At 38.5% G+C, this 23,877-nt stretch overlaps 1 protein-coding gene across 1 annotated transcript in view; it reads left to right on the top strand.

Annotated features, from left to right (window-relative positions):
- Nucleotides 1–19,986: 19,986 nt before the first annotated feature.
- Nucleotides 19,987–23,877, top strand: part of LOC136857863 (lipopolysaccharide-induced tumor necrosis factor-alpha factor homolog) — a 118,300-nt gene continuing 114,409 nt past the window's right edge. The window contains exon 1 of the mRNA XM_067136878.2: nt 19,987–20,099. Coding sequence (XP_066992979.2) covers nt 20,092–20,099 — 8 coding nt within the window. The 5' untranslated portion in view covers nt 19,987–20,091. The remainder of the gene's footprint in view (nt 20,100–23,877) is intronic.

A 23,877-nucleotide genomic window follows, 5' to 3' on the forward strand; every position in this document is an offset into this window, starting at 1 on the left:
TGTACTTTCAATTTAATACACCACTTTGCAATAAATAATACACAAAACATAAAATGTTGTCATACCATCATACCTGCTCTTCAGGCTAACATGTAGTCTATCGTTTGAAAATGTACAAGTCTCTTCGTTTGTTTTTTTTTTTTTTTTTTGCTAGTGGCTTTACGTCGCACCGACACAGATAGGTCTTATAGCGATGATGGGATAGGAAAGGGCTAGAAATTGGAAGGAAGCTGCCTTGGCCTTAATTAAGGTATAGCCCCAGCATTTGCCTGTTGTGGAAATGGAAACAACGGAAAACTATCTTCAGGGATGCCGACAGTGGGGCCTTGGGTTATTTATTATTATTATTATTATTATTATTATTATTATTATTATTATTATTATTATTATTATTATTATTGCCAGATGGCAGGAGAGAGGGAAGAAGTGACAGGGCCAGACACTGGACAAAAGCACACCAAGAAAATTTTCAATTTAGAATACATTTTCAAAGTTATCTTTTCTTCTTTTCTTTGGTAATCTTTTCAAAGCAACAACAATAACAACGGCAAATATTTGAAAAGGTACAACAAAAAATACCGTTCAAGATATGAAGCTTAGTATACAAATCGAGGAGTCTTTGTTTTATAGAACCAAAGAGACTTGAGCCGTTATAGACCTAGTTCAAGAGCAAAAACTCGGTTAGAAAATAAGTTTAGAACTTCAAAAACAACGTCATTAACGTTATTAACATTTTACATGACAAGGGTCTCGAACCCTGGATTTCACATACATTTTTTGTTTAATGATCGACCAGACTTAAGGTACACTGCTTTATAACATAGGAATAAATCTTAACAGCTTATATATTACACTCGCTTCCCCTTACTCAATAGGGGAGACACATAAAAATTGCGGCTCGAAAGATCCAGATAACACAGAAGCCAAAGCTCATACTAAATGGGCGAAACATGGAGAAACAGAAGGTTAGTGGAAAGGCCGAGAACAAAATGAAAGGGGTGCTGAACACCTGAAGCAATCCCGTGACATAACTAGTCAAGAAACCTAGTAGGGCAGAAAGCCAGATGACACAGAGGATAAGCGGTAGAACAAGGTGACTAAGACCGGAGAGAAGTTAAAGTCTGAAACACAGGATAGAAATTTAGATTAGAAAACTTAGTCACCAGAAAGTTAAGTGAATAATGGAAACGAGGGTACAGACTCGTACGTCCTTAAATTTACATAGACCCCACAAGGTTTCCTACAGCCTAGAAACCTGCATAATTCAACTAAGAAGCCTGCATTATAATTAAGGGTAATCGCAGCACACCCTGTTATATGCTAGAGGGGAACGCTGGTATCTTCCCTTCGCACACGCAGATAATTTCACGTATTAGTTCGGTATTACAGCCACTCCAGCATCGTCGTCATCTCCAAGGAAGAGAGCCCCACATTACGTCACAGCCTTATAGATCATGATAGATACACGAGGGTATACTATCACAATATGTATAAGGACAAGCTGGGTGCTGATAGGTTGACAATGACATAAACAGGCAGTAGGCAGCTTGGTTGATAATGGCATAACCAGACGGTAGTGACAACTTAGAAACAAAAGACTCTAGCCCAGTATGTGCCACCCCCGAAACGGAAGCAATTCTCAACTAAGTTAAACACAATTCAAGTACCTAAGTGGCACACGGAAACAAGAGTAATGCCATCTAGTAATGACCCAGTAATTTACGAGGATATTGTTCAGTTCAGCCTGTTTCCGTGAGACTTCACTATATTCAGGCGTTAGAAGGGATGCCTACAGCTAGGAAGAAGCCGTACTACTGTCACAATCAGCATAAGAGCACATTCGATTACCACCGGACTGAGCCAAGATTGAACCTACCAAGTTGGGGTCAGAAGGTCAGCGCCTCAAGCGTCTGAGCCACTCAGCCCGTCACAATTATTATTATTATTATTATTATTATTATTATTATTATTATTATTATTATTATTATTATTATTATTATTATTGTTGTTGTTTCTGCTGCTGTTTTTGTTGTTGTTGTTGTTGTTGTTTCGTTATGTCCGTTCATGGAGAGCGTTGGAACTTGTTCATTGGCTTGATTACTTTCATATTCCTATTCTTCCAACTCACTGTGTTGTCTCTTCCGTTCTTCCGACCACTTTGTATCACGCCTGCTGCTAGTTTTCAACATACAAATGTGTTTATTTACTGACGTCCTCAAGACTTCGCGAGTTCTCATGATACCGTATCTTCTTCGACGTTCAATTCATTCAGGTCTCACCGGGCGAGTTGGCCGTGCGCGTAGAGACGCGCGGCTGTGAGCTTGCATCCGGGAGATAGTAGGTTCGAATCCCACTATCGGCAGCCCTGAAGATGGTTTTCCGTGGTTTCCCATTTTCACACCAGGCAAATGCTGGGGCTGTACCTTAATTAAGGCAACGGTCGCTTCCTTCCAACTCCTAGGCCTTTCCTATCCTATCGTCGCCATAAGACCTATCTGTGTCGGCGCGACGTAAAGCCCCTAGCAAAAAAAATAAAAAGCATTCAGGTCTCCTCTTGTTTCTTCCAGATAATTAATTCTCCTGTTTTGGGAATGCATTACGTTGAATAATCCTGTGAGTCTATTATCCATCCTTAAAATATGTCCAAATATTTTCTAACGTCTCCTCCGTACAGTATTGATGAAACTGTCTGTGTGACTGTAGAGGTCTGCATTTTGATCCAAATGCCATTTTCTTGGGCGGGGCCGAAAATTTTCGTAAACATTTCACGTTCTTGGGTTTCAGTATCTGCAATTTTAGAATGACCTCCTGAAGTCAAGGTTTATGATGGCCGGTAGGATAACTGTTTTGCAATGTTTCAATTTAGCATTACGTGAATTACTTGTATATTGTAGTCATCTCATGTTAGTCTGAAGCTCTCTTAAGTTTTGACGCCCTTTCTGTATTAGCCAACTCTCTAATCCCGAAGAAAGAATTATTTCTCCGAGGTATTTAAAAAGGGATACCTGTGAAATTGTCCAATATGCCGTTTAATTTTTCTTGAAATTTTGCAGAAAATTCTGCACATAATTGGTTGTCTCGAATGATACTTGAACGCCTGCCTGTGATGCTATTCTGTCTATTTTCCTCCTTGTTCTCAGTGATGACTACTAGGTCATCTGCGAAAGCCAAGCACTTCACTTCGATATCTTCCCACCAGCATCGATGTTTTCTTAAATTATTTGTTTTGCTAATGTGCAAGCCGTGTATCTTCGATTTCGACTTAGTTAATCGAAATGTATTTTATCCTGAATTAGATTTCTTCAAACCTCACAGTTTTAGAGCTTCAGAACAAAACCAAATAAGCAAAGGCTGTGATCATTATGATGTACACTGGGCCTGAATGGGTTAAATAATCTACCAATAATATTGTTGCTTTTTACGTCCGACGGCCTGCTTTTACAGACGCTGAGATGCCAGAATTTTGTCCTACATAAGTTGTTCTATGTTTCGGTAGATCTATCGGCACGAGGCGGAACTCCTTTAAATACCACTGGTCTGAACCGCAATCGAGCCTGCCAACTTGTGCTGAGAAGTCCAGATCTCTTGCGGCTGAGCTAGTCTGCCTTGCGGTTAAAGAAACCACAGAGACGTATCCGGACTCTATTAGTATCAAATATTCTTCGAAAATAGCGATTGTAATGTGGACACACAAAAGAATTAATGAGTAACTGGAGTATTGTTAAGAAAAGGGTCTCTCACTCAATCATATCTACAGTTAATAGTTCAGAGGGATTGGGCGTAGCCGGAGTGAGGTCATGAATGTTGAGTTATCCTGGTTCGAAGAAGAGAGTAAGTTAGTAAGAAACAGGGTAAGATAAGAAAAAGAAATTGAAAGAGGGGACTGAGCGTAAAGGTAGAGGTTCAGCGGATGAGGGAAACAAGTTCCTACGTTAGCCAAAACTTTCGCAAATCCCAGAAACGATAGAAAAACTTGTCTTTCCCAGACCTGTAGACTGTGAAACAGTAATGCAAAGATCGCATCAATCAATAACTGACTAATGGCAGGGAATTAGGAGATATTAATGAACACTACGTTATCAGGTTATTATTACAAAAGATGAACTTTGTAATTTACGCATTCATTTGGATGAAACGGATTTACCGATGAAAGCAATAAACTCTCCTCAATATCCTGCCGCAATATTACTGTTCGGATAAATACTTCTACATTCTGCAAAATCACTTTATCTTCTTATGACACGTACGGTCTCTTACATAGTGATGATACAGTTTTTATATATGACAAAACGAGAATGCTCGGCCAGTTGGTATGGCGAGGTTAACAAGCTCGATAAATGAGGTCATCCACTTGCTAGGGAACGAAAGTAACCTTTCGGGATTCCAGCCAACATTCATGTTTGAGATGGTCGAGAAAGAGAAAGGGAATGGAAACAATGACATTACACGACAACACACCAAGAAATGTACTGTTTTTGTCATTTTCCCTTCACGACATCGCCATCAAGAGCATACACTTCCTAATACGGAAACTGTAAACAAATGACTTGGATACACTCACGTAGCTGTCAGCTTGCATTCGGAAGATGGTGGGTTCTAACCCGCCGTCGGCAGTTCTGAATATGTTTCTCCGTGGTTTCATATTTTCACACCAGTCAAATTCTGCTGTTGTACCTTAATTAAGGACGCCATAAACCTATCATCCCCATAAGACCTATGTGTTTCGGTGCGACGTAAAACAAACAATAGGGCCTACCAAAAAGGAAAAACATAAACTGTAAGGAAGAATTAGCGTCAAACTTTGAATATATCTTCCGTATTTATTTCATGCCTTCCTCTTTAATATACATTTGTACTTCTTCTCCTTCTTCCTCTTCTTCCGGATCATTTCCCACACCGTGATTGGGTTGCGAATGCGATGGGTGCTACACACGTGGACCTGGCCCATATGTATGTCCGGATGCCCTTCCTGACGCTAGCGTTTCATCACCACAAATTTTATGTACTCTGATTTCAGATGTCAATTAAAATAATGCCTTGGTAGCTTGTGGGCATCCGGAACTGTAATGGTGTCAATTATTCATTCGTTAATTAATTCTCACAGATAATTTTATATGACTTTTATACCCTGGTGCAGCCGTTGTCGGCAAACCATCCGATTTAGATTGGTGGCATGTACCGCGGTGAAGAAATTAAGTACCGATGTGGCGGACAAAAGTGTAGTGAACGAGTTGAAGGAATGCCTTTTTTAAATTTTTACAAGTTGCTTTATGTCGCATCGACACAGATAGGCCTTATGGCGACGATGCAGGGATGTTACGGACAGAACCAATATCCACGCCCATAACAATACGCAGTTAAAATCTGACGACTCGGCTGAGAATCAAACTGGAAGCCCCACGGTCTGAAGACCAAACAATAACCTTTCATTCACGGAGTCAGATATGCCACAGATTAAGTGGACTGATCACCCTCCATTCTAATTATTACACTTGTCGCAATATGCCATATTTTAAGAATAACTTATTAGAAGAAAATTTTAGATATTTCGAAGTACCGGTATAGATATATGGAAACAATGGCAAGAGGAGCTCGACATGAGGAGATAATAGTCAAGTTAGGAATGCACTTGATGGACGAAGAAGATGATGGGGTCATGTGAGGCTAATGGAGCAGAGAGTAAGAAGCAGGAGGAGAGCAAATTACGTTGCTTAGACATAGTTTGAAATCTCGATGGGACAAAAATGCTAGTTGTGGGGGTGCTTAGTTTATTCTCTGTGACCTGCAAAGTGAACGCTGAAAGAAATAATAGTCTACATTGAAGATGGATGTACGAGTAGATCTACCGTATTATTCAAGGAAGATATGGAACCTACGGAAGCGAATATGAACTTCATTGGCTTCGATAACATTTAACGGATTGTAGTTGTATTAAAGCAACAAAGAGAAAGTGGAGAGTTATTGGAATGCCGGTAAGAAAATGAATCTCTACCTCAACAGTTTTCTGAATAATACAGAGGAGTTAGGGACAGCTGGAGTGAGGCTACAGTAGTTCTTATAGCCGAAGAGAGATGTTAGTTGACGGTACGGTAACCTGTGTGTGATGATCGTGTCTCTACTGGTGTTTATTTGGGGCAGAGTTGGGAAGGGAAGGGAAGGGAAGGGAAGGGAAGGGAAGGGAAGGGAAGGGAAGGGAAGGGAAGGGAAGGGAAGGGAAGGGAAGGATCAAGGATCACGGCATATGTTGTATCTGTGGGGCAACAATAGCAGATCGTCCCTGGATTTATTTTGAAGTAAAATCAATCACATTGCGGAATATTCCTTAAACATGATGGAATATTCGCACATTTATCTTCTAATACGTTCCCGACAATGGTCTATTCCCATAATAATAATAATAATAATAATAATAATAATAATAATAATAATAATAATAATAATAATAATAATAATAATAATAATGCCGAGCGAGTGGCTGCGTGGTTTGGGCCATGTAGCTGCCAGATTGCATTTGAGAGATAGTGGGTTCGAATCCCACTGTCGGTAACCCTGAAGTTAATTTTCCGATTTTCACACCAGGCAATTACCTTAATTAAGGTTACGGCAGCTTCCTTCCCACTCCTAGCCCTTTACTATCCCGTCGTCACCATAAGATCTATCTGAGTTGGTGCGACGTAAAGCAAATGGTATACTACTACTACTACTACTAGCGTCTGCTACTACGGTAGTACGGTTTCTTGGTTGAATAGTCAACGTAGTGACCTTCACTTCAGAGGGTTGTTCGATTCCAGCCAGGCCATTAATTACTCTGGCTGGGTATTTGTGTTCGTTTTAATACACAACCTCATTTACTTACAACACAAAACACGATTAATAATAAAAATAAAAATAAACCGAGCAAGTGGCTGTGCGGTTTGGATCACGTAGCTGTCAGCTTGCATTCGGGAGACAGTGGGTTCTAATCCCATTGCTGGCAGCCCTGAACACTGTTTTCCGTGTTTTCCCATTTTCATACCAGGCAAATATACCTTATTTAATGCCACGGCTGCTTCATTCCCACTCCTAGCCCTTTCCTATTCCATCGCCGCCATAGATGTTAGGCCAAGTGGGCTGTTACGATATGCTGGGCGTCCAGTAGAGCAACTTTGCTTTAGATGGTATCATAAGTTCTCGTTTGAAATTCTTTCACTTCCCCCCTCTGTTGACATGATCCTTCAGTTCTTCCGATACCTTATTAGGGATTTTAACACGGGTTTTACTTTCAGTACCTTCATCAATTTCTCGTCCCTTTTATGATCTCATCGTGTGTATCCCGCTGTATGTAATATGAATCTCATTTCAGCAGTGGCGATTGTGTTACCATATCTTTTCCTGATTGTTCATGCATCACAGTGCACAGAGTGTTGTAAGTCATCATCTGAACTGGCAAACAGTATCTGGCCATCAACACACAACATATTCAGTTGTTTTTAATACATAGAAAACAAAAATAACTTTCTTTCAAAGGTAAAGAACCAGTTCCCTGTGAAAATACGCCATATAGCTATATTACCCCTTATATTACTTCGCACCAACACAAATATGTTTTATGGAGTCGATGGAATTGGAAAGGGATGCAACTGGAAAGGAAGCGACCGTGTCCTTAATCAAGGCACAGCCGTAACATTTGCGTTGTGTGAAAATGGAAAACCACGTTCAAGGCTGCTGACAGCGAGGTTCGAACCTACAATTTCCCGAATGCAAGCTACGTGACGCAATCCAAAAGCCACTAACTCGTATATCCAGTTGTAGCAACTATTTATGATAATGTTGCCGTGGGGAAGAAGCTTACTGTAGTTGTTTTATTAGGGCTTTCATATAGGTTATGAAAAACAAGTGAGACGGACTGCAACCCTGTGGTACACCTCTATTGATTGGTTTCTATTCTGACGCTCTGTTGTTAACCCTCGCTGCAATTAAATTACTTATGCTTTGAATACTGCAAGAATCATCTGCTGAGGAACTTCTTCGTAATGTAGGAGTCGTACTCTATTATTTAGTCTGTCGAACTCATTTTGATCCATAATATGTCTGTATTTATGAATTCTACTTGGGCCGGTGAACGTTACAACATCATGAAAGTTTTTAACATCAAAATAATTTCCAGACCACATGTACGATGGCAGTGTTCTATATTTCATTGTAGAGAAGATATGCCTACCAGCAAGAATCGAAGATCGGATATAGCTGTGGACTCCGGCGTGGTAGCACGTTGTGTGACGTGTCGCTTGATCCATCTAAGTGAGTTATACAATTAGATGGCAAACGTAAATCAAATAGTGGACATTTGAGAAAATTGTGGTGCGAGGAACTGCCAAAAATGTCCGGACGCATGGAAAAAAGAAACTTTAAAATTACCGAACACACATTCGAAGGGATAGGGCAGCTTTTCAAATTTTCAAAAGGTCCAAAATCACTAATGTCGAGCATCAATAGGCTTATCGGGAATGTCTCAAAATTAAGGCGGCCGGCCGAGAGTCGTGAAGGGAGTTTCGCACTACTGGAGGTCTAGCCGAGCACACCTACAGTACAGCTCCATATGTATAGTATATCACCGTATGTATATTACTTCTCATATCACATCGACTTTATAGTTCATTCTAGGGCCTTCAGAGTCAAGCAGAAAGATGTTAAAGAGTTGACTATGTAGCCATGATCTACTCGATATTCAGCCGTCCCCTTTGTTAACATTATCCGGGTGTTTATCGATTTCTATCGTCTCATGAATCATTATAGGTATAATTTTTTCTCTTTACAAACATCAAAAATGATTTTATAGTCATTATGTCAGGCCTGTTCTGCCACAACAGACTTATCTGGCCGGCAAAAACGTCAGTGCCTGCGATGCTCCTAAACACTCGTTGCTACATGTTTGACCAACATAAACCGATCCATAGGAGCACGGAATCATATACATTCCAGCACAGTTTAAATCAATGGGATCTTGAACAGATCGCAAGCAATTGCCTGTGATGATATTAGGCTTAAAGATGGTTTTGAACTACATTTCTGACAGCGTCAGTCTAGTTACTATAGAGTGAAGGTTGCAACTAACATCTTTTTTTATTGCTCTGAAGACGATTCTGGCTGTAGGTTTGAAAAGATTCAGCATATTATAAGTATTATACGGACTAAAATCCTCAATTATATATTACTAGCTGATGTACCCATGCTTCGCTACGGGATTCTCAGAACGACTGACTTTGTGGTTTTCCTCACCTGAAATCAACATAGGTCATTACAAAAACGTAAGTATGAATGTAGCGATTAAAAGCAATGCTATCATATAAAATACTCGATCAAGTGGAAAGCCGCACGTTTTATCACTTTTAACGAACAGTGCTGTGGTTAGATTGCGGTGCCAATCTAATAGTCCAAAATTCCAGAGCTGGGATGACACAGGCCGCAGATTGTCATGAAAACTCATCTGCCATTATTCCGCTAAATATGCATACTGTTCATTCCAATCAGTGCCTCAGAGTAGGGATTGAATAGCCCGGTTTTCCACTTTCACACCAGTCAAATGCTGGGCCTGTACCTTAATTAAGGCCTAAGGCACTCCTAGCCCTTTTCTATCCCATCGTCGCCATAAAACCTATCTATGTCAGTGCAACGTAAATCAAATAAAGAATACTCTGTACGCAGCAGTAATCCTGTCTACCGGAGATGAGGGGCAACAGAAGACACAAAGCACATCACGACAAATAATGGTCAATGTAATGTTATTGTTGATCAATGTTATGAGCTTTCTATATTGTAGGCCTTCACATTTAGTTTTCTTTCGACTCTGTGATTTGTAAAATATTTTATACCATAAACTGTAGTTTCTTATTCTCCAACTTTACATATCGATTTTCATTAAATACTGTTTACCCATTTTCTCGTTACTCGGCCCTGATTTGGACTTAGTAACAAAAATCTAAATTCATGAATATCTTAGTGATCATAGCCAGTACGGTAACAATGTATAAGACATGAATAATACGAAATTTAATACTATATAACCTTAGTTGTGTAGCATTCATCGATTACACCTCTAATAAGAAATATTTGAAAATTACATTTTAGGCCTTCCCCTAAACTACCATTTTACTCAGCGTGAATAACATAATCTACAGCCTAGACTATAGCGACTTATTTCCTGACTTTGCATACCGATTTTTATCAAGATAGGACTACTAATAACAACAATATTTGAGAATTAAATTTTAGGCCTTCCACTAAACTACCATTTTTCTCAGCGTAAATACAATTATTGATAGCCTAGATTGTAGCAACTTATTCCCCAACTTTGCATACCCATTTTCCTTAAAATACGACCACTAATAACATAAATAGTTGAGAATTCAATTTTAGGCCTTCCCCTAAACTACCATTTCACTCAGCGTGAGTAAAATGATTTATATCCTAGATTGTAGAGGCTCATCCCCCGATTTCACATACCGATTTTTATTAGACCACTAATAACATAAATACTTGAGAATTAAATTTTAGGCCTTCCCCTAAACTACCATTTCACTCAGCGTGAGTAAAATGATTTATAGCCTAGATTGTAGAGGCTCATCCCCCGACTTCACATACCGATTTTCATTAAATTCTCTTCAACCGTTTTCTCGTGATGCGTGTACAGACAGACAGACAGACAGACAGACAGACAGACAGACAGACAGACAGACAGACAGACAGACAGACAGACAGACAGACAGACAGACAGACAGACAGACAGACAGACAGACAGACAGACAGACAGACAGACATTACGGAAAAGTAAAAAGTGCCTTTTCTTGTTACTATGGACATGACCGATACAGAAATACCATTATTTTCAAATTCTGAGCAATGTACAGACAAAACTCTTATTTTATATATATATATATATATATATAGATAATGTCATTTAGTGGTCGTGAGAGTCTACGTTTTAATATTTAATTATTCGTTTAACAATATCTGCCCGTATACTCATGCCGTCATACTTCATTTCACTCCTCTGTTTGCAATACAGCTTGGCAATCTCATTGTTATTTTGACAGATTTACTTACAACTACATCTAATGCTACAATTCCACCATCTACTCTCCAAATTTCTTCTCCATACAATAACTTAGTTTTAACTTCTGAATTAAATACATTTTCCTGAACTTTATATTCGGTGTTCGGGATCTTTCTATCCAATATTTTTATTCTAGCCGGAGCATTAACTCCCTTCATTTTTGCTCCTTTGACCTGTTTTGTCCATCTGCCGTTACTGCTTATGAGCATCCCTAGGTATTCCTTAATTTAACAACTCATTTTGTCTGACCCATCCACCACAGTTCGCGTTTTGAGAGTTTTGAGAGTTTTTCACCGCCTTTACACACCATAGCTCTAGTTTGCTGTGGATTAATTTGTCGATTCCACTCTTTAGAATAATTTATTACCCCATTGATACCATTTTGCATTTTTATATGTATACATGCATGTATGAACGTATGTGTGTAATTATTTTTTAAATTCTTTCTATTCTAAATAATTCGTTTCTTGATGACAAGGAGACTGAAAAGATAGATTCTACATGATGTACTCTACATGAGGGGCGTCTAGTCTGAAGGATCACACGAGCATGTGAACACCCTTATAATCCCAAACATTTACAATTTGCACGATATTGTATGATGGGAACAAGATTTGTGTACGTTGAGAACGTATTTACGAAGTTGTAAGTGCCGATTCGCTTTCCGTTTCCATTTAAATCACGTGCCGCGCCAGCTGATGACAAACCCGTTGTGAACTACAAAGTTGCGCGTATTGCATAGCTAGAGCTTGAAGGGGCAATACTGTGAGTATGGCGAATCTGAGAACAATTCCTGCGTGATCACGGTCCGCTGGCTCGCTTCCAATGCCTACTCCTAAAGTTCTTCTCAAATCCCAAAGATGGCAGCATATATCGCGTAGTCTGTGGCAGTGGGTAAGACACAAGGGCTGCTACCACGGAATGGTTAACTGATCAACCGCACGCCGCTCTTCTTGTCAGTCGCAAGTGTAGCATAATAATTGCTTAATGAACCAAGGAATTTTTTGGCTAACTACTAGCTTATAAAATAGATTTTTACTTTCAGTTTGAGTTGAAAATATGAATTATTCTTTGCAATTCCTACAACTATGTTGATAGTCCTTCAGTAGGATGGGAGGCGAGGGTTAGCAATATTACCAGTAAGTTATTTTTAAATTTCATATTTGTATTCATATCGATCTATTCTATAATATTATTGACAACACAGTATAAACTAGCTGGGCTCCTGTTAACGTATTGACCAACTGAGAAGCAACTTCATAGGATTTTTTAATCTACTGTCTGCTCTGTGTGCACACCCAAAGAGTTTAAGCACGCGACCCCGCTGCTCTACGCGATAAAGCTGCCACACCCATATTTACCACTAACAGCACAGGAACAGACAAGGGGCGAGGCCTTTCTTTAGTGAGTGGTGAGTTGCTGACATGTTAACAATATGTCGTGAGGAAATAAGTGGCGCACTGCTTCTTATATAATGATGAAGCATTTTCAAAAGGACTCAAATTCGAGGTGCTCTACTCCAAAAGATTTGAGGTGTTGAGGTGGGGAGTGACTCAGAAAGTGATATTAGGGTTGTTCAACTAAAACAAACAGAGCTGGTAACTCTGCAGATAACTGACCAGGCAAACAATACGTGGCCTTACTGCATGGTGGTTTTGGAGTTAGGAGTAAGAACTCAGACTATAGACAGTGTGAGACACACGTCCTCAAACTAAAGGAAAACTTTGAAGCTACATTTCTTTTTAATAATTACGTCCAAATGAATTCAACAAATTCTTGTACAAAGAAGGTGCTTTTACCGAGAAGCCGCCACGAAGGTGCTAGTGCTTCACGGTAAAGCACGCAAACGCGCTGCAACGCAATATGGACAGTCAGTGCTGTTTTTCGCTGGGGTCTTACAGATCATCCGCCTAGACACGGTACACACATGCTGTGTACCAGACCAGCAGACAGTCTGTAGTACCGGCTGTCGGGGGAATGTTCTAAGAATGTGTAGTAGCGCTGTGAAGAGGAGGTGACCCTCCTGTTGGTTGAATTGGATAATACGATTACAGCGCTTCTCCGGTGATCTCATGTACTACCGACGGAAGCAAAGCAGTTTCGGAGCTTCGGAGGTTAACCGAAGGGCCGCCCCCTGTTCGCAGCACTAGTTCTGACTGTACGGACATACTGGGCTGTCATTTCAAACTTACGTCCATGAATGTAGGCACCCTATAAAAGGTGTTGCCAACATACACAGAAACTGATATATATCACTGATATTCCACACAATACCCCTTATCAAAGAACGTATAGTCATTCAGGAGAACGAATGCATCCTCGCACAAAAGTCTTTTATAAAAAAATCATCGACATATAATTCATATCTCATTTAGATACAAGCTGTGGATACTCACAACAAGCATTATATCTACATAGGTGTCAATTGTTTCTCAGAAAAGTGTAGGCCCTACCTGGGAAAAATTTATACAATACCCTGCGTTTATTATTATCATGGAAATATTCCCATTATATTGGTGCCAGAATACAGTAGGTTCAATTTACATTTAAATTTGTTTTTCTAATTTCTGGATACGTGTCAAAAACTCAAAAGACGTGACCAGAAATGTAGAATTATTAGTTACGAGCCGACGGAGGAGTCTAAGTCGATGCGCTGTAAAACATGGCACAGTTAAATCGGACAGACACAAGACTACTGAGACCAGCCCAAGGGGATATAATTCTGTCCAATAGCGATGAGAACAGGAGCCAAACAGTTTATGGAATCGGTTCCACCAGACGTACACTCACCCAGCAAAGAGCCGCGTTGTGGTCGAAATGCTGGATTGCTGCCGAGAGTTTTGATGTTTGTGGAATATCAAAGGCGAGGCCTATTCCAACAGAGAAATTCGAATGAAGCCTACAGTTCCCAACACTTGTGACAACTAGAACACTCAATGCTAGTCCGATCTTCTGTTTCTTTAAAAGATACGGAGCATTATATGATGCAAACGACCTTATGCATGACATGAACACAAGAGGCTGCAATGAATTTGGCCTGAAGATATGTTAGCTTCTATCGAACCACAGACGGTCTGTTTGGTCTGGTGGTCTAATAGTGTGTATCACCTCTTTGGCACCGAATGTGAAAAACTTGATGTGTGAAATAATTCTCAACAGGAAACCAGCATCATTTATTGTTGTGGAAGGTATAGAGAAACCTCTTCAGCGTCGAGACAGGTGTCCGATCGCTGGGGATGATAGGCTCTCTCAAACTATCATCAGTATTCTGTCGTTTTGATACAGTGTTCGTTGTCTATGCAGGGTAAGTTAAGTTTATAGTTACCAGTCTATGTTTCACTGAAGCAACCATGATAGGCCTGCAATGAGGAAACCGTCCAACAAGCTAGACGTGAAAGCCACTGGTTTGCCCAGTGCACATTATCAACAGGAGGACTCAAAACCACTCAGTTTTAAAATTAGTTTGCTTTTCCCGACGGTGTTCGTGACACCTGGGGTTAATGCTTAGCTGCTTCTACTCACTATCGTAGTTTTGATCCCAAACGATATGAATGGATTTACGAATGTTGAAAACCATATATTGCACCATGTAGTTCATTTCGTATATCAGGGAAATTGTGGATGTTCCCGCGGTAAAATCATTCCTCAGAATTTCAATTCACGAATAAAGTTCTCAATGCATGAGAGAATCTGAGACCTTGGCTCCTTGGCTGAATGCTCAGAGTTGTGGCCTTCGGTTCATAGGGCCCCGGTTTGATTCTCGGTCGGGTCGGTGATTTTAGCAGCATTTCCTTAATTCCTCTGACTTGGTATCTGGGTGTTTGTGTTTGTCCTAATTCACATTTCTACATATACAAAGCACAGTAATTTTATCATATTTTCGGAGAAATGTATCGACTATAGCGTCCAATGCTGACTTTTGTTTTTACGCGTTTGGGGATTGCTGACAACGTAAAGCTTATCTTTAAACTCTTGTTTTCAGTAAATTGAAAATTTCAAATCAGTCTATCTGTTAAATAGTCAAGTCAAGCATTGCTGAGAAGATATCGCAAAAGAAGGAGAATGTGTTTGATATTGGGGAAAGGTCACAAATAATACGGAGCTTATAAAATGAGGAAACAAACATCAGCGAAACCAGGAATTGGATATTGCAAATACGGTATTTATTTCACATTTTTACTTTATTCTGTTAATTAACCATGTAAGCGTGCAGTTTAAATTTTACAGATATGACATCTTTAGCAACAACAAATAACTTATAAGGACCGTTAATTGGCGGTCCCTTCGAAGTTATTATAACCGGTTTCGACTGTAATTATGTAGGCCTATTTATTCATTCATTCATCTATAACAGAGACTATCTCAAATTACAATAGACGAATTATTATAATATAACACACAGCTTACAAATTAAATAACATTTAAAGAAAATAAATAAAAACAGCGAAGGAACAGAGAAGTTGAAAATAAATTTAACAAATAAATCAGGTGAAAAGGCAATGTCATACTAGAATTACACTAAAGGATATCAGCAGATACAATAAACAACAAGCTTGCTACTTGCTTCTTAATTTAACCCGGTTGGCCTACAGAACAGCCTATATTCACTATGTTCTTAAATAAATTCATTAGATGTAATTGTAACACGCTTTGCCTTTAATACGTTAACTTTCTCTACAGTCCTGGATGACAGACACTTGAGTGACAGCTTTGCAGTGTTTATCACACGCCAAGGACAGTGCAATATTATGTTAGGTAATCAACGTTTGCATTGTTTCCTTGTATATTGGCGGACAGTGGATAAATACTTTGCTCGTTTCTCTTTCACGTGATAATACTGGATAAAACACACTCTGGCTCACATGTCATCATTGACCTCCATGTAGGCCTGCAGCATGTACAGTAGATCGGTCTGTCCATAAAGTAAAATCTCCAAGAACGTAATTTACAAACTTTGGAATGAAATTGTTCCAAGGATACCTTTCACATTGATGGTTGTTAGAGGTATGATTTTTTTTTTGCATTAACGATAAAAGCAACAAAAATATTTTGAAGTGATTTTGAAATATCTTAACGAATCATATTATGCTGGTTAAGAAATTAGTGATTTTGTTTTCGAGAATTATAGCGTATTTAAAGGACAAGGCCAGCTTAAACCGAAACTTACCTATTTTGCAATAAGTGCGAAAATGCAGCGAAATTCGTGGAAAATAACGATCTTGAAACTGTATTCCAATATCATGTGTGTGAAGAGAAACAGAAGACAGAATAAGGATTTCTCATTACGTCCATAGAGGGTGAAAGCTATGGTCATGTAGAGCGAAAGAGAAATTTGTTACGTAATCTTGGTTAGGGCTATATTATAGTTCTAATCAAGATTAAATAAGGAATAATGAATGATCATCACTTTTGCTTCTCTTTATTTATCTATATTTCACAAATAATTCACAAATCTCACGAATTAAACTTTTTATGAATAACTTTAGGAAAGGATTAGAGCAAAACTAAAGCGATGGGGTCAGCCTTATTTGGCGAATTCACGCGAAAAATTGTTTCCTTTTCGCAAAGTCGAACATAAATTAATGCGAAAACAATGATGCCTCTAATGATTTGTACAGGACTGTTTGCCGAGCTGAGAAACTCAGGCGGTACAGCGCTGCCCTTCTGAGCTCAGATCAATCCGTTGGTATTTGAAGGTGCTAAAATACATAAGCCTCGTGTCGGTACATTTACCGACACGTAAAAGAAACTCCTGTGGGACAAAATTCCAGCACCTCGGTGTCTTCAAAAACCGTAAAAGTAGTTAGTGGGAAGAAAAACTAAAAACATCATCATCAGTATTATTGTTCTTAAAATTATTATTATTATTATTATTATTATTATTATTATTATTATTATTATTATTATTATTATTATTATTAATAAGTTATCACCATCATCATCATCATCATCATCATCATCATTCTTATTCTTCTTCTTCTTCTTATTATTATTATTATTATAGGATTTCGAGTGTTCGGACGAAATCAGAACATACTGACAATACGAAGGTGGCACTTAAATTTAAAAAATGGGTTACAAATTCGAATATCCTTCATTTTGTGCACCAGTGTCTTGTTTGTAGACAACTAAAGAAATGTTGTCTTCGATCGGTTCGTTCAAGGAATGCGATCGTAATCTGACTGATGGAACGAGATTTGCTCAGCCTCATGTTTGGTGTGAGAAACAGTGGGAGTTGTCATGAATGCCGAACGATATGGATAAGGAAGTCGTTACGCTGACTACGTCACCCTCCATTAGACTATCTGAAGCCCATCTATACTGTCTTTAAAGAGCTATATATGACCTGTAGTTGTTGCTTATTCTTTTACAATTGGTTTTACATCGCATCGACACAGATAGGTCTTATTCTACGATGGGACAGGAAAGGGCTAGAAGTGGGAAGGAAGCGGCCATGACATTATTTAAGGTACAGCCGCAGCATTTGCCTGGTGTGATAATGGGAAACCACGGAAAACCATCTTCAGGGCTGTCGAAAGTGGGGTTTCGAATGCAAGCATACAGCATACATCACGGCGAAACAGCTGGATAGATCTCGACCAAACTTCGTATTTAGAGTATACTCATCCCGGGGAAGGTTTTTTATAGGCTATACAGACGATTTAAAAATCTCTGAATAGACGGTGGGTTTATAGGAAAACCAGAACAGTTTTCTTCCATTTTCTCTTTTACTATAGATCGTCTGTAAAATACGTGGAACTCCTTCATTATAAACAACTTTTGTTATGTACATAATTTCGCCTACTCTTCAAATGACGGAGTAAATTACTATTTTCTGCGGCTCTCATGGTCTGCAATGAGTGATCGACAGACTGACAACGAACCTACAGGTTACAATGGCAACGTCTCTGACTGCTTGCCAGCAGGGAATTAGCGTATTGCCATTTTCGTCATCATTCCTGTAAACTCGTGGTTGTTCCTTAGGTAGAAAGCAAGACAGACGTCATTCGGCCATTCTGCGGGATATTGGCGGAATACCGTTGGAGGTTACAATCGTCCTCGAATAGCACTAAGGGACGTTGTTAATATTTGAACATTGCCGAGGAGTGTAGCCCATTATTTCACACCGTAAGTTGTTTTCTGGTATTTGCTATAATTTTTACTGTATTTCTATTCTACTTCTTCGGTTTTCTGTTTTAATTTCTTGCCTCTGCCTTGCCTCCTTAGACTTAAGTAATAACACCATAAGTCATTTTCTTATATGTTTACCTAAGAATCCCTGTACCGGGCGAGTTGGCCGTGCGCGTAGAGGCGCGCGGCTGTGAGCTTGCATCCGGGAGATAGTAGGTTCGAATCCCACTATCGGCAGCCCTGAAAATGGTTTTCCGTGGTTTCCCATTTTCACGCCAGGCAAATGCTGGGGCTGTACCTTAATTAAGGCCACGGCCGCTTCCTTCCAACTCCTAGGCCTTTCCTATCCCATCGTTGCCATAAGACCTATCTGTGTCGGCGCGACGTAAAGCCCCTAGCAAAAAAAAAAAACGAAAAAAAGAAAAAGGAATCCCTGCACCTAAATTTCTCCTCTATTACAGCCTTCTTATATGCGTAACTCATATCATCACAATTTGTTGCGGGGCATTTCATTTATAAATACATCCACTTGGTATTTACATATTTGGCCTATACGGCTGTCCTCAGTTATAATCCTATTTTCTATTAATTTCAACATCCTTAGCTGTATTAATTTCTTCCTCAATTACTCCGTATGTACGCGAGTGCTAATCCCGAAACCTGAGCACTCTTTTCTTTGAGGAAAACTTCCAAGCTGTTCAAATGTACAACTTTCGGCCCCGGAAAATATCGAAATACGGATTCATTTTAATAACGGTGCAGAACTTCATTTTTGGGTAGGCCTAGTTGGTGACTGAACGGTAAGTAGTATTAAGAAACAGATAGCACAATCGTTGTTCAGTTTGGAGAGATCTACAACTTTGGTCCTATGACTTATTGTCGTGTCTCGATTGTTGATACGTTAGATAGCGCTGCATTTCTCGATTATAATCAATTCTCTCCAGCTCGATTGTGACTGGCATTTGAAAAAGGGGCCTGTATTTATAACGAAAATTCTCCTTCTCTACTGTGAATAGCAGTTGCCAAGTGAGCTTTCCGTTATAGTAGAAACTCCTGAACTCGATTGTGTTTGGCAGTAGGAAATGTGGCCTGCCATTACCAACAAAACTTCCACAATGAATACCTTACAGCGGAAACAACGTATGGTGTCCTCCCTGTTTTGTTTCTCGGATAGCGCTAAGAGACATGGAATTGAATATAATCTTACTCACTGCCTTTACAGTAATGTACGGAGAAATCCGTATACAATATAAAATACCGTAACGAAACACGGGTACATTTTCTAATAATAATAATAATAATAATAATAATAATAATAATAATAATAATAATAATAATAATAATAATAATAATAATAATGTACCAAGCAAGTTAGCTGCTTCGTAAGCCCACGGAATCATAAGCTTGAATTGGACAGATGATGGATTCGAACCCCAGTACATGCAGTACAAAATATGGTTTTCCGTGGTTTCTCACATTCGCAACAGTAAAATCCTGGCCGAAGTAAAGTCACGGGTGCTACCTTTTCTCCTATAGCGTCACCAAAAAGCTGCCTGTACCAGTCCAACGTTAATAATAATAATAATAATAATAATAATAATAATAATAATAATAATAATAATAATAATAATAATAATAATAATTTGCCTCGAAGAGGAGTGGTCGACGCCCCACCGACAAACATCGATAACATGAGGAAAACTCGAACCGAAATGGCCTTCGAGGGCGGTACTAAATGACGTACGGTGACGACATGGAGAAGTCTGTAGTGGTGAAAGCACGACCTGCTGCTCTACCATAACTGAACGCGACGGTGTGATGGGCAGTGGATATTAACTTCAGCTGAGAGCACTTGGACGAAGTAAACAATGGACGGGTGAGTACATGCGTGTGACAAGTAAACATCTGACAGCGACTGGAAGAACAATTCTGGTCGGCCATTTAATCCGTTGATGTTTTGATGCAAGTTAGAGAATTATTTATATACTTATACTTCTACTTCTTCCTCTGTCCTGGCATTTCTCCGAATTATCTGGGGTAGTCACTAACGTGAGTTAAGCCTAGTTTTACGGCCGAATGCCCTTTCTAATATCAACTATAGGTGTCGGGTTGTATTCACTATTGTGTATTTTTGTGGTGGTTTAGTAGTGTGATATGTTGTGTGTAAATAAGGATGTGTATTAGGACGATTGACTGCAGCACCCTGTTCCTGATCTAGAGAAATTAACCTAACGTGGTTAAAACCTCCGGCCCGTTCGGGAATCGAACCCGCAATCCTATGGACCAAGCGTCACTACGCTGACAATACAGCCAACGAGCTGGAAAATGATGTATACACATAAATGAAAGTGAAATCGTATTACTTTTTCCTCCTTACTTTATAAAGCGGAAACTATAAGCAAACGTAGATTATTATGCTTTCTTGTGCGTGGAACACACAATAAATTAAAAACTGAGTCGGATCCTTGAGTACCGTACTGATGTAATCTGGCTAAACAGAGCTATCTCCTTATAGGCTGTGAAGGCCCTTGGAGGTGTGGAAAGCAAAGAATTCCCTCTATCCGTAACTTCGGCTCTTAGTGTGATAAAGTGGTTAGCTCTACGCCCAGCCGCCTTTGACTCCAGTAATCACCTGCTCAATTTTTATATAGGCTGAGTGAACCCCAGGGTTATGTGCCTCTCAAAAAGTGGAAATCTTGTTTCTAAATGTTTCGACTTCCTGACAGGGAACTGAAACCACGTCCTTTCGGGTGACCCAAATACGCCTAGGACTTGGGTGAAAATGGAAGACTTCGGAAAGCCATCCTAAGTGGGGTTCAAACCCACTACCTACCGAATGCAAGCTCACAGCTGCGTGACGCGAATAGCGTAACCAACTCCTTCGGTGAATAATAATAATAATAATAATAATAATAATAATAATAATAATAATAATAATAATAATAATAATAATAATAATAATAATAATAATAATAATAATAATAATAAATAATTTAGTAGCACGTTACAGAACGCCTTTCAGAGCTAATTTGTCATTTCTGACCTCGATCATTAATCTCATGTCGGTAGATTTAGTGGCACAAGAACTTCTGCGGGACAAAATTCTGGCACCTCGGTTTCTCCGAAAACCGTCAAAAGTAGCTATTGGGAGGCAGGGGCGTAGCCAAGGGGGGTTACTGGGTACTGGGGGTTAGAACATCATCCCCCCCGCAAGGAATGTTTACAAAAAAATAAACAGAAACTAACTATAAATAATTCTTCTTCCTCTTCTACCGATTAGCCACATCTATGGGGTCGCGGGTGCGAACTGTGTCACACATGTGGACTTGGCCCTGTTTTATGGCCAGATGCCCTTCTGACGGTAACCCTATATGGAGGGATGTAATTACTATTGCGTGTTTCTGTGGTGGTTTCCTAGTGTAGTGTGTTGTCTGAATATGAAGAGGAGCGTATTTGGAGAAACACAAACACCCAGTTCCCGGGCCAGAAGAATTAATCAGATGCGATTAAAATCCTCGACCCGGCCGGGAATCGAACCCGGGACCCTCTGAAACGAAAGCCTCGACGCTGACCATTCAGCCAATGAGTCGGAAAAACTAACTATAAACAATAAACAAAACAAACTTTCAGTCATAATTGTAGAACCAACATATCTGTTGAAAGTTTGTTGTTAGTTTGCAAATTGAACATATCATTTGCTGTAAAACTGTTGTCTTTGATCATATTGTTCTTGTTCTGTATTTTAATGTAAGACTTTGTAGTGTACTGCAATCTGAATTTCAACATAATTCATTTGTATCAGTCCTTATAATGACAAATCATGCGTTATCGCACTCCACAAGCATCTTCATTGTGTTCTATCCTGGCTACGCTACTGGTGGGACATCAGACCAATAACATTATTATTATTATTATTATTATTATTATTATTATTATTATTATTATTATTATTATTATGATCACTGAATTGAGGAGTGTCTGTTCAAAGTTGTTAAGGTATTATTATTACATTATTGCTCATAATGATCAGTGAATTGAGGAGTGTCTGTTCAAAGTTGTTAAGGTATTATTATTACATTATTGTTCATAATGATCAGTGAATTAAGGAGTGTCTGTTCAAAGTTGTTAAGGTATTATTATTACATTATTGCTCATAATGATCAGTGAATTGAGGAGTGTCTGTTCAAAGTTGTTAAGGTATTATTATTACATTATTGTTCATAATGATCAGTGAATTAAGGAGTGTCTGTTCAAAGTTGTTAAGGTATTATTATTACATTATTGCTCATAATGATCAGTGAATTGAGGAGTGTCTGTTCAAAGTTGTTAAGGTATTATTATTACATTATTGTTCATAATGATCAGTGAATTGAGGAGTGTCTGTTCAAAGTTGTTAAGGTATTATTATTACATTATTGTTCATAATGATCAGTGAATTAAGGAGTGTCTGTTCAAAGTTGTTAAGGTATTATTATTACATTATTGCTCATAATGATCAGTGAATTAAGGAGTGTCTGTTCAAAGTTGTTAAGGTATTATTATTACATTATTGTTCATAATGATCAGTGAATTGAGGAGTGTCTGTTCAAAGTTGTTAAGGTATTATTATTACATTATTGTTCATAATGATCAGTGAATTAAGGAGTGTCTGTTCAAAGTTGTTAAGGTATTATTATTACATTATTGTTCATAATGATCAGTGAATTAAGGAGTGTCTGTTCAAAGTTGTTAAGGTATTATTATTACATTATTGTTCATAATGATCAGTGAATTAAGGAGTGTCTGTTCAAAGTTGTTAAGGTATTATTATTACATTATTGTTCATAATGATCAGTGAATTGAGGAGTGTCTGTTCAAAGTTGTTAAGGTATTATTATTACATTATTGTTCATAATGATCAGTGAATTAAGGAGTGTCTGTTCAAAGTTGTTAAGGTATTATTATTACATTATTGTTCATAATGATCAGTGAATTGAGGAGTGTCTGTTCAAAGTTGTTAAGGTATTATTATTACATTATTGTTCATAATGATCAGTGAATTAAGGAGTGTCTGTTCAAAGTTGTTAAGGTATTATTATTACATTATTGTTCATAATGATCAGTGAATTAAGGAGTGTCTGTTCAAAGTTGTTAAGGTATTATTATTACATTATTGTTCATAATGATCAGTGAATTGAGGAGTGTCTGTTCAAAGTTGTTAAGGTATTATTATTACATTATTGTTCATAATGATCAGTGAATTAAGGAGTGTCTGTTCAAAGTTGTTAAGGTATTATTATTACATTATTGCTCATAATGATCAGTGAATTAAGGAGTGTCTGTTCAAAGTTGTTAAGGTATTCTTATTACATTATTGTTCATAATGATCAGTGAATTAAGGAGTGTCTGTTCAAAGTTGTTAAGGTATTATTATTACATTATTGTTCATAATGATCAGTGAATTGAGGAGTGTCTGTTCAAAGTTGTTAAGGTATTATTATTACATTATTGTTCATAATGATCAGTGAATTAAGGAGTGTCTGTTCAAAGTTGTTAAGGTATTATTATTACATTATTGTTCATAATGATCAGTGAATTAAGGAGTGTCTGTTCAAAGTTGTTAAGGTATTATTATTACATTATTGTTCATAATGATCAGTGAATTGAGGAGTGTC

Source organism: Anabrus simplex, chromosome 1, assembly GCF_040414725.1.
Source record: "Anabrus simplex isolate iqAnaSimp1 chromosome 1, ASM4041472v1, whole genome shotgun sequence".
Taxonomy (NCBI): Eukaryota; Metazoa; Arthropoda; class Insecta; order Orthoptera; family Tettigoniidae; genus Anabrus; species Anabrus simplex.